The 12,604-nt window shown below is 36.2% G+C and overlaps 1 protein-coding gene across 1 annotated transcript in view; it reads right to left on the bottom strand.

Moving 5' to 3' along the window:
• The window catches only part of ACER3 (alkaline ceramidase 3), a 56,315-nt gene that overhangs the window by 21,161 nt on the left and 22,550 nt on the right, over positions 1-12,604 (bottom strand). Inside the window, exons 3-6 of the mRNA XM_030943087.1 lie at positions 8,604-8,656; positions 4,374-4,426; positions 2,165-2,246; positions 1,000-1,035 (exon numbers count right to left, since the gene is read on the bottom strand). Of these exons, the coding sequence (XP_030798947.1) occupies positions 1,000-1,035; positions 2,165-2,246; positions 4,374-4,426; positions 8,604-8,656 (224 nt within the window). The remainder of the gene's footprint in view (positions 1-999; positions 1,036-2,164; positions 2,247-4,373; positions 4,427-8,603; positions 8,657-12,604) is intronic.

Here is a 12,604-nt window from a genome sequence, read left to right on the forward strand (position 1 = left end):
AAATGTAAATAGGGAAAAAAAAGAAAGGATTTAATTAATACCATCCAAAAAAAGCCACACTGCAATTTTCTGTTTTATCTACAGGTAGGGTAACAATTCATGTTTCTAGGGAAGATTATTTGGAGCAGAGGAAGATTTATTCTCTTGATCACCACTTCACTAATCCACCAACAGGAGCCAGTTATCATTTTTACAACTGCTGATGCAGCAGGCACATTTTGACAAGCAGTGGCACTACCAATTTCAAAAATTAAGGCTTTAAAGCTCTGTCCTGCAAAGAGCTCTGCGCTTTTTGCTTGGCAATTTTTCAGCTGTTATCCCTAGTCAAAAAATCATAAATGAGGGAAAACTACCCATGGCATACTGAAATGAACATCATTTCTAACCTCCTGTGAAGAAGTAAGCGATGCAACTCCTATCCCCACAGGCAGTGGATGCATATTAATACTCCTGGGCTGCTACAAAAGGAGCCTGTATCAAATGTTCCATTAAAGCTGTACAAAGCAGTCTGCTACATAACCCTAGAAGGCATTCTCTGCTTAAACTCACCTTGAATTTCCACAAAGTAAAACTGAGTAGTTAAAAAACCCAGTAAACCAATGTGTTAAAGCCGAGAGAATGTGGTGCTAAGTCAATCAAGACATCTAATGATGTAAGGTCATAGTTTCAAAGCAGCTGCTAATGGAAAACAGCAGAAAGACTCATTTAGATGTTCCTCTCTCACACACCTTAGGATCACCTCATTACACTTGCCACTGATGAAAACCATGGGAAATATTAGGTCACAAGCTAAAACACAACACACATTGAAGCATTCAAGTTTTTCAGGTCACTAAGAGGATGGTGACATGACAGGCAGCAATACTGCTTAAAGAAAAAGCAAACAGCAAATTATGCTTCCCTTCCATCTTTCTTTCAGCAGTAAAATACCGTAACATATTCCACTAAAATAGCATAGTTGAAAACCAAAACTAACTCCTCCAACACAATAAGATTTACCTGATGGAATACAGGCTCTTTCAAATCTAGGTAAACCTGGAAAGATTCAAAAAGAGAAATAATTTGCAACAGAACCATCATAATATTATTCATCTAAATATTGCCAAGGCATCTTCTGTTAGAATGAAGCCATGAGTGTCTGTCCATGCACCATTAAAGTTGATCAAATATTTGAAGTTTCCTCTGGCAGAACCTGAGGTTTTAACTGTGGAATTATTTAAAACTAAGAAGTACAAATATCAATATTAACAAAAAGCTTCTAATTTAGTAGAGTTGACTACATACAAAACCAATTAAGATGCTGAAGTTACCAGATGTTCTTGATACGCACTGCAAGAAGAAAACATACTCAACTCTAATTTGCTTTTCTTGTTTTTGACAATAATTTAATGATTCAATTAATTTTACAAAAAGCTTGTAGTTTTTCCTATTTGTAATACAGTTAATTTAATTTATGTTCTTGAAGAGGGAAGGGGACTAGACCTTGGGCATAATGTGCCACAAGTGTAAAAAATTTCAGGAGAAATAGAAGAGAAGAGGCAAGTATTTTGGCAGCTGAAGATGACTAATAATAATAATTTAATTTTAAAAGAAATGTTTATCAATAAAAATTACATAGGAAATTCCATCTGTGCTTGACAGTCAACATGAAACTGAATTTATTCATACAGGAAGAACATTCCACTGACAAAGGGAGCTAAGTTAGCTGCGACACAAAAAAAATCAGAGCATTTTAACTAACAGCTAAGTTCTTCTCTTATTCTGCCTGTTTCAGAATACCAGTCTGCATCCTGGACTGGATATAAAAGTTCACTTTTTTGCAGACAAACAGAATGATTCTTATTTCTACAGATGAATTAAAGTGAGAGAAGCAGGAACACAGTTTACCCAAGGTCTCATATCAAGTAAATGGAAACTGTTTCTCTCACATTCCTGTTCTAGCAACTGGATTATTGCTTTTCTTCCTTATTTATTCTATATAGTGGTTTAGATAGAAAGGTTTTAGGTTTCTCTGGCCAGCAACATAATTTTCTCAACAAAAGAATAATTTGTCTTTCCTGACTGGAAGTGACAGAGATTTAGTATTGCCTCTATAACATTTCTCCACTGCCAGAAAAACTGCCAACCTAAGGGTGAAAATGCCATATTAGAAAAAGTTACTTACTATGCTGACTACGACGCTGTATGTTATTAACAAGAAAAGCAGTGCATAATTGACTGTATTCTTGTATTTGAAACATTCATACCTGGAAGAGAGGATAAAGGAGAGAGACAACATTCATCACTTACCATATAATGGATGCAATTTCCAAGGTATAATACTAGAATTTTTGTGAGAAAATTGATCCAAATTAGTCTTAGGCCCCTCAAGAAATTCTAACTTCTTAAATAAAGACATATTATTGTAAGAAAAAAATTCATGCTCTTACCAGTAAATGTTTTTAAAAAAAATCTAAGGCAAAAAAACCCTAACACCAAAAAGCTCAAGCATATGCCAAGAAGTAACCCACTCTAAGAAAAGAGTTTGTGAAGCAGAAGTGTTTTCAGAAGGTGCTTACAGGCTGATAATGGATGGCAAATTAGAAACTAGTTTAAAATGCAACACAGCTGTCAAAAACATAACTGAGCAAGCAGCAGTGTAGGAAAAGGACTGCCTTACAAAACACTGAACTCAGATTTGTTAAAATGTAGATTGTTTATGGCTTGACTACAGTTGCAGTGCAGTACATTTGCTAGATTGGGTACTGGTAAAAGTGGAAGGTAAAAGCACCTGACTGCTCCCAGTATGTAAAACAAACAATTAAAATTACCTTCACAATCTCCACACTACAACTCAGTCTCAGCTGTGGTGGAAATACACACACATCCCAGACTGTACCTCCATCAGAAAAAAGGTCTAAAAAACCCCAACAAAAATTAATTTTGAGAAGCCCATTATCATCAGGGCTGGAGGAAGCTGTCTATATAATTCCAAATTATATCTGTCTAGCTCCTTTTTTTATAAACTTGGAGAAATAGACACCATCATTAATTGATAAAAGGAAATAAAATAAAAACACATATGGGAAACAAAAAGTCTAAAGGCAGTACAATGTGCTACATTGCAAAATGGCTTGCTGAAGTAATTACAGTTTGAGAATCAGCAGAACTGAATGATGTATAAGGGAATGTCCTGTGCACAACCACCTGCAACTTACCTTCAAGCTAACCAAAACAATTATTAAAGGCCTCCTAAACTACACATTAACTCATTTTTTGAGCATTTTAATTGCTATCAGACATAAATACACAAAATCTTATTGGAGTTATAAATGCAGTAACAGAATTCAGTGTTTTTGAAGATAATGAAGTAACCACTGCACTAAAAAAAACCAAAAATATATTTTTATAGCCCCTGCTCATCCTTTTTTCCAATCACATTCAAATCAGACATATGCAAAGGCAATTTCAAGGAGACAGGGAGCTACAATGGAAATATTTCCACTAAAAGAGGCATTATGATTCTGGTCCTGAATTTGTACAAATCACACTAATGTATGAGTCACAAACTGAGGGCAATTTCCATAGATAAGGGTTTAGTCCTAAAGCATCCCATCTCCATTGCAAGCTACCAGTAATCTTCACCAAGACATCCCAATTTTCAACAGCTGAATATTTGATATGTTCAAAAGCAAAAAGGCTTTTTCTTCTCTTTTAGTCTGCAACAAGTTGATCTATCATTTGGATTTGCCAAGTGACAGAACAAATCATATTAAATCCAGACCTTGTAGCAACAGGCAAGAAAAAGCCAACTTAGGGTATCCTTACAGTTGTCAAATGCTACATTGCTCTCAAAATTAAATGGGAGAATATATCCTGGCATCGCATTAAGCTGTCATGCATGTTCCAAGACACTCTGCCCAAAATATGCATTCAACTCCTCATAAAATCTTGTCCCTTTAATTTTCCAGATGAGTGAAAAGCAGGTTTAGTCACAAATCTGAAATTTGCATTTCAAGCCAGACTACATCGTAGAAATCCAGTTCAAATAAACTATAATGTTGCTAATTTTGTAGGCATCACTGAAGTTGATTTTATTATATCTGCTGTTTTTATACAAGTAGCACTGAGCTCTGATTGTGTACTACAAATTCTTTAATGAGTGGGGTTTTTTTCCCTACTGAAAAAAAAACCACTGCTAAAATATATTTAAATTAGCAAAAACTAGGACTAAAGCCAGCCTGGTTCTCTAATATCATAATGCTGTACAAAAACAGATCTCATTGAAAGTAGTAGAAGCTTTCTATATATGCTAAATTTGGCTTTGGAGACTCTACATTTCAAAAGTTAACATTTCATAAATATTCAAGGAAAAAAAATTAACAAATACTTACAGGCAGTAGACAAACACACAACAACTGTATATCATTGGCAGTTCATCCAACAGCTATAAAAAGCAAAGACATCAAAACATGAAAGCTACTTTTAACTCACAAGCTTGTCTAAGTTAATTAAGGAGAGGGTAAGTCTTAAGTAAACAGGAGTTTTTAAGTCATTTGGATATCCATCTTCTTGACTGTACTCTAACACGTAGCACTGTCAAACCCTGTTCAGCTACTGAAACTGCTGCATTAAAAGCTCATTACTGTGAATCTTTTGAATATTACGCTTCATAAATGCCCATGCCTTCAAAGAATCTTGACATTTTTGCTGCTCATACCTCTTAAAATATTTGTAAGAATTAATTCTGTAAAGCCAGGCTGAAGACCATCCCATCTATGGCCTTACAGTCAGCAGCATCTTCTTAATTGACAGAGAAATTATAATATAGTATTTCCATAGCATAAAATACAATTGTAGTCTATTAGGATGGGCAATATGCTCACATGTTTACTTCCTAATTTTAGAAATTTCTTACATTGCTTTAATTCAGAGACAGGGCTTTTTGTTTGTTTGATATGGGGTTCTTTTGTTGGATTTCCCCCAGAAATTATGATGGCATATAATGTTTTATTATCTTAAATAATTTTTATGCTTTGGAAGAAGACTGGTGTGTTACAGCTAAAACAGTTATTTCTCCAGGAACTTGCCATCTTAATGAACAGAATTAAAATGGTAATCACAAGAAAGTTGATTTCTCAATAGCAGGTAAACTCAAAATTGCCATTTGTCATTAGAAGGAAAAAGAATGATAGCATCATTTTCTTGTAAAATTTCTCACCAAAGAACTTTCAGGAATTTCTGCTTATAAATATACAATTAAACTTACCTCCTCTTAAGAAAGACTGAAAATCTTTCTTTCATGAAAATGGGAATGAAAAAGGATACAAATGGATCAATGAAGATCCACAGCCTCTGATTTCTAATATGTTAAGCAAACATTAATAGTTAGGGCTTTTAGAACTTTTAGAGCTTGACTTCTAAGAAAAACAAGAACTAGATGCCAAAAAGATTTTGACCTTTTTCCATCATCACTCAAAGTTCTTGGTGGCTGTGTCTGTAAATAAATTGCTTTCCTACCGCTGCTACAAGGTACTTAACAACTTCATAACCATGTTATTCAGAATAACAAAACTTGTTAAAAGCAGTAAGCAGCTTACTCAAACTCTTCTACAAAGCCAGCCTGATTCTGCTCGGTTTGGGATAATTTTCTAACTGCACAGTCAAAAACTTCATTTCAGCTTTGAAATTTCCTATTGTGGGAAAAAAAAAAGTGGATCTAATTCCTTACAGGAGGAGAGAGATCTATTATCTTGAGTGTGAAGTATCGGCTTGTTGTGATTTTGGTCATATAAAGCTCAGGAACTGTTTCACAAAACTGCTAAACAGCTCTGCTGCCAAGCTGCCACTGATAGGGCAGATGTTGCTTCTTCCCCCACACTGCCACTGCTTCTCTCCAGTGGCAGGGATCAGACTGGTCTGACTTACAGGGGGCCAGGTCCAGGTGCTGAGCCAGCACACAACCAACCTTGCAGTGCAAGGTTCAAATCCCAGGACCTGTGCATTACAGGGTCAGGGACCACAACAGGCAGCACAAAGCCTGTATCAGGAACATTGGGAGCAGCTGAAGCTAGCAGGCATGTTCCATGGCACCTTGCCATCACAGTAGTTTATCTTTGCTGTGATGCCTTAGAGGGGACAAAATAGAAGCAATAGCTGAACTCAGCTTTATAGTAATATATTTTACAAATTCAGAGATGTGCTTTTTCAAGTCTGATACGGAATTAGCTACAGGATTAATTCATGTGGCTGTTAAAGAGTGTGAGTCATTTAACATCTCATTAAAGAAAAAGATGGGGGAAGAACAAGAAATACAATACAGGAAAATATTTCAAATTTGGACAGGTGCTTACACTCTTAAGTTCATATGCTGGCAGCATCTCAGGGATATTACAGTAGCAACAAAGAGCCTCTCAAAAGATCTTAACTAAAATTTGCATGCAGAAGACAATGACTTCTGTATTCAAAGGAATTAATGCTTCTAGGAGTACTGTCAAAGGCATACCTGGACAATGAAGAACCATAACTCAGGGAGCTGATTTCATTGGCAAAATAAGCATTTTGTGCTTTCCTCAAGAATCCAATCAAGCAAATTCCCATAAAAATAACAGAAAAGGGGTGAACTCCTCAGAAGTATTCTAAACAACTGCTTTCAAGAACAGAAGTGTTCGCATTTTTCTTAATTAAGCAAATTGAATCAATCATTTACAGTATTAAGACTGCAAAACAAATGTAAAAGAAAAGTCTCCTTGAATAGCTATTCTGATTTTTAACCATAACAACAGATAAAAGTGAATGAAGACAGTTTATTTACTGGTTGAACTGTTTCCTCCATGGTGATCAGTAAGCAAACAACTGGAATAATTATGGACCACTTGTGGATTTCACTTGGCTGCCAAAATAAATGTACTTTCCCTGCCTCACACGAAGCCTTTTACATCAGTTGACAAGATGATGCAAGACATTCCTGCTTCCTCCTCATCTGCTTCTGCCCCACTTTATTTACCACAGTTCATAGGTCCCTTAGTTGTTCTTATGCAACACAAGAAGTATTGAGCAAGTAGCAGCAAAATGACTTGGATTAAAATAAAGCCTCTACACACAGAGAAAACCTCCAACAACAACTGAAAAATAACCCCAAACAAAACCAAAAAAAACACCCCCAAAAACCCCCACCTGAAACAAAACAAACAAAAACCTACAATCTGTCCATTCATAAAAGGTTTTAAGTCTGGATCATTTTAATGATCCTGATTTCAGGGTGCCCTTGCCCACCTCTGCATCAGTGTGAGAAAGAGGATTTGAAATACTGGTCATGATAGGAACAAGCAGCTGAGGGAAGTAATATGAAAAAGGTGGAAATTCAAGGCAGTTTCACCACCAAATACAGGTAAATGGCACCCTAACTTGGGAGAGAGTGGTGAAATGGCTCTACAAACCACCTTTTTCATGCCAAGAAAAGCACCAAATATTCTTGCATGGTGACAACAGTATGCTCTGTGGAAGCTGACAGTCTCCACCACATGCCAGAGATACAAAGCAGAGCATTATGGAGGCAAACATCAAACAATCAGCAATATGTAGGTCCCACTGTGATCAGCAGAAATGCAGGATTCAATTCAGCTGCCACAGCATAGTTGCCTAATGCCACCTGAGATGCTCTGTCACTCCCAATACACCCATCCAAGACTGGCAGATGTGACAGGAGTCTAAGAAACCTGCACCTCTGTGGCAGTGTTCTCTCAAGCCTCCTCTCTCAAGGAGGCTTGAGAGAACACTCACAGGGTCTAAAATAACACTAAACATTTCTGTTTAGACAAATGAATCTTTTTTGACAAAGATTGCCAGTGGAGTCTGGAGAATGATTCAGCCCAGCCAACTGCCTCTCTCTACTCCACTGATTAAACTGTATTTCCATTGACTGTGGTGGGAACACAGACTTCCAGCACAGACTTTTAAATATAAGTTTCTTAATCTCGAACAACATCCCACTTCACCCTGACTTTAATTCAAAGATGCATTTCCTTATTCTTTGCAGACCTAAAAGAGGACAACAGGACAAGACTTCCTGCATCTCTTTAGAAAACAGGAAATACCAGGACAATCCCTATGTCCTGTGACTTGTTACAGAACGCTGTCTACTTGAAAATAGAGGGAAAATGACTCAACTACCACTACTCAGAAGATACTGATTTCAGTATTAATGCTACAGCTCCACCTAGATAAACAGAAACATAAAGATGATTAAAGTTACAATAAATAGCAATAACTCCAGTTTATACTGCTTGCTATTATGCCAAAGCTGTGAGAACTTTAAAATAACATCTTGTGTAAAAAGATAACATGATTTCCCTCCCAAAGGATAAAGTGTCCTCTAACACCATAAGCAATTGATGATAGCTCTTATTTTATATGCAAGTACATATTTCTGTATATAATCAGTGGAAAATACCTATTGAAACAAGACCTGCATTACTGCCTTGTTGAGAGCAGGAGTGATGTACAATGATACTTAAGGTAGATTAACTCATTTTATACAAGTTTCATCTAGACAAGAAATGGCAAAATCACTGTACAGCAAGATACACACAGAAAATGATTCACAGCTACTTATCAGTACTCACCTGCATTTCATACTTCAGGGTCATGTGGAAGCACCAAGATCCCAATCCCACAGCTGAAAACAAATCAAAACTATCATCAGCATAATAGTATCCATGTAAAATTTTCAGGTACATTAACTTAAATGCATGAAATGCATGCTTAACAGTGAGAAAGAAATTAGAACATCAGCATTCTACTGCAGAGACAAACCCCCCTTTTTCCACAGCCTTCTACTTTATATGTTAGTCACCAATGAAATCCCTGAATTTATGGGGCTTTGGGTGTGAATGTCCTCTTTAATTCCTCTCAATACTGTGTCCTATGAATTGGGCATAATCTCAAAGAGCAGAGGAGCAGAGGGAACCTAGAATGAATGGAATATTATATATCAATCTATCTTTTCCTTTTTTTTTTAAGTGAATTAAGATTTCTCTGTTCCAACCCTTCTATAAGGCAAAGCATCATTCAATAACTAGTACTACTGAAAGCCTCTCAATATTTCTGCCCACTGTCCAGTTTTAAAACATGTATTTTACCAAAAGCTTTTTGTTGTCTCCATAAAACATGGTACTAATAACACCAAGGTCTGGGGTTTGATACCCACAGGGGCTACTCATTAAAGAGCTAGACTCGATCATTATTGATTATGATCCCTTCCAACTCAAGACTATTCTGTGATTCAAAAGCAGAAGTGAATTGCTACTGGAACTCAGAACTAGAAATTCAAGGTAAACAAACCAACCCCACATAGGGTGGATTTGTTTTGTGATATGAGATCACCATTTCTGAGCTTTCTCTATAGAAAGATGAGCTTCTAAGAAATTATTTATATTTATTTGAAATACTTTCTTTACACATTTTGAATTTAATTCTGAAATTACTTTATGAGACATATACTTTGCCTATACAGTTTTTTCAGTCAGGCATGAATAATGCTTCTTGGAAGTTAGATTTCTCTGTTTAGAGGAAAGCTGGTACAGTATTTAATGCATCATTCATTACTTTGAAATATTATCAGTAAAACACTTGCATCAAACACTAGCTCCGTTTTATATTGCAGAACAAGTACAGTAATGTGATATCTTGTCTTCCTTCAAGAAATTATGTTCCACCTCAGACAGTAGTTTTAGAGAAAGCCAAGTAGTTTGCACTCAAGCCTTGATCACTGAGTAGTGCTGCCATATTTTGTGGCTAGACTATCACCTTGTCTACACACACCAGTCAAGTTTCACTGATGCATAAACAAGAATTCTATCTCTCTGCACTCTGTAAAGGATTGCCAAGACAGTCAAGAGACATGTCTGGAGATGCTTCCTTAGATGTTATTAACTAAAACTGTAATTACTACACTTACTCAAGGAAATTAAATACCTAAGCATGTAGCTTTACTGAAATACAAAACTGTAATACAGCAACATTTCAAAAGGTATTACCAAACACTTCAATGTCATTATTTCTCTGGGAAAATTAAGCAGAGTTCCTACCAGAAAATAAACAACCACATGCACTTCTGTAAATTTTGATTACATTGGTTTGCTTCTGAAAAATCTTTCCAAACAGCAAGCTATAACTGCTTTCACCTTCATTAAGATTCTGATGAGAAATTCTCATAGCCATTTTTCTATGTATACAGAATATGTGACAACAACTGTTCATTCTGGAGGAAAAAACCCATTAAGATCATCATTAAAATAGTGCCATCCATTATCCTGCCTGTCACAGAATACAAACGTACAATTTGTAATAAATGTCATTTTCAAGTATGGGCAAAATCATTGCATAAGAAATTTCAACAGATTTTAAATTAGCAAAATATGTGGTTGGGGTTTTCTTGTTTGTTTTTGTTAATGTTATTTGTGTTAATAAATCTCAACAATCAAGGAATTCCTTTCCTTCTTCCTGTACAGTAAGAAGCAATTATTTCTAGACTAATTCTTCTTCAGTCTTTGAAAAAAATCTAGCATGCTGCAGATATTAGTATTTCAAGTCATTAATCTCATGACTATAGTTAGTTTTTACAGTTAAAATTGATAGAACCCCTCTTTCTTCTGTGCAATAATCACATCTGGAGTTTCTCTGATTATGAAATTTTACTATGCATTGTAGAACAATGTTTTATTTATAGTATCTATATAAAATAGATATCTGGAAGAAGAAAAGCTTACAGGGACAGATCTTATGGTTCCAGGCTCGAGACATTTTTAAGAAATATCTACTTCACAAAAATCATCTGCAATGAGACATTCTGCCAGCTTTGTACTTTTCAAAATATAAGTGATCACAATCACTGCAATGACACAAGTTTTCAAGAGAAGCAACTCTCCCATACAGCCACTGACACACTGAACAATAAATTTGCTCCTTACCTTGTAAGCAGTTTTCATATTTTAGGTGTTTCCTTTGGCAAAGGAGCTTAACTCACTAAGAGCTGCATATTGGTTGGGAAGCTTTAACACCATCTGAAGCAGTAAGTACCATTTCCTCTCTAACTACTGTAACTCATTTTTCATAAATTCTACAAGTCACTACAAGGCATTTTTACATCAATGAACCTCCCAAGTTAAGGGAGATATATAAAAATTATGTACTAAGCACAGAATACACATTAAATCACAATATTATGAGATCAAAATTGCACTTCAGAAGACTAGAAATGCAAAGTCAGGGCTGCTGCTCTATGCAGACTGACAGGGTCTTTTTCTGTCCTGCAGCAAACACCCTGTGTGGTTACTGCCAGTGGATAAAATAGTGGTGCTATGATGACGTAAAATCAATGCACCTACAAACTTTACTTCATACAAATACTGTCAAAAAACTTATGGGCAATACCTATGGCTAGAAATAATTGAATATTATACAAAAGATCCAGCTCTATATATGAACCCTATAAGCCTCCAGGATTTGAATCCTAGAGGGATTTTTTTCAATAGTTTTAGGAAGCATCAGAAGCATCATATAATCAGTGATAATTCAGTTCGATGTGACTATTCCATCAGCACTCAAAATTCTCATTATGAGCCTAGATCCTTTACAGAAAAAGCAATATATTAGGATTTCACAGAAATGGTAACTATACAGGCACTGTATGAAAATATTCTGAAAGAAGGATGCTCCAGATGCAAACACCATTATTTAAGTATCTACACATGAACTATGTGTTAAAGCTTCCACTAAGAGAATGTCATTATTAAGAGCAATGCAGCTGGCCAAATGGGTGTTTTATAACAAGTCAAATGATTCTCCTGACTTTACTGACTACACTGGCAGACAGAACCCTCTGCACAGGTAGACACATACATTTAGGTGTTTAAATTTGGAGCTAAATTCCATTTTATTTTTTTTACAATGACAGAACTTAATTAAAGATAAACTACAACACACTGCACCATTAAAAGTTAAAGAATGAAACAAGATGAAAAAGTAGAATTAAAATAACTACTTTTAATGGATTATTTTGTGTTGTAATGGTTTCCCCTCCACAGCATAAGAGACAGGAGAGACACTGGTTACTCCAGGGGTACAGCTCTACAATTAACCTCCAGCTTGGCTGGTACTATTCCCAGACATTGCGGTACAAGTGTCTGCACTAGTGAGTTGTTGGAACAGTCTGTGGTATGAATGTGGCCTGTTCCAATGAGCACTTTCCCCAGGCAGCTTCCAGGCAGAGCCCAGTAGCCGGCAGAGGCTGGGGCCCGCGCTCAGCAGGTAATCTGTATGCAGTCACCTTGTTTTGGAGGCTAAGACGAACAGACACGGGCTGTTCCACACTGTGAGGCTTCAGCACTCAGGAATGTTCCCAACCACAGCTGATTTAACAACACTGACATTGCCCTGGGAGCTTCTCTACAGGTGTTAGGTAAGAGGAAGGGAATGAACTCTGACTGAAGAGGTTCTAACAACTGTTTCACAGACACAGAGTTTCACTGGAAATTAGATTTAGTAAGTTGCTTAAGAGTTCCTATGGCTATTCCTAATATAGAAAAATGTTTATACCTTTTTTCTTTCCTCCGCTTTGGCACTG

Source organism: Camarhynchus parvulus, chromosome 1 (assembly GCF_901933205.1).
Source record: "Camarhynchus parvulus chromosome 1, STF_HiC, whole genome shotgun sequence".
In the NCBI taxonomy this organism is placed as follows: Eukaryota; Metazoa; Chordata; class Aves; order Passeriformes; family Thraupidae; genus Camarhynchus; species Camarhynchus parvulus.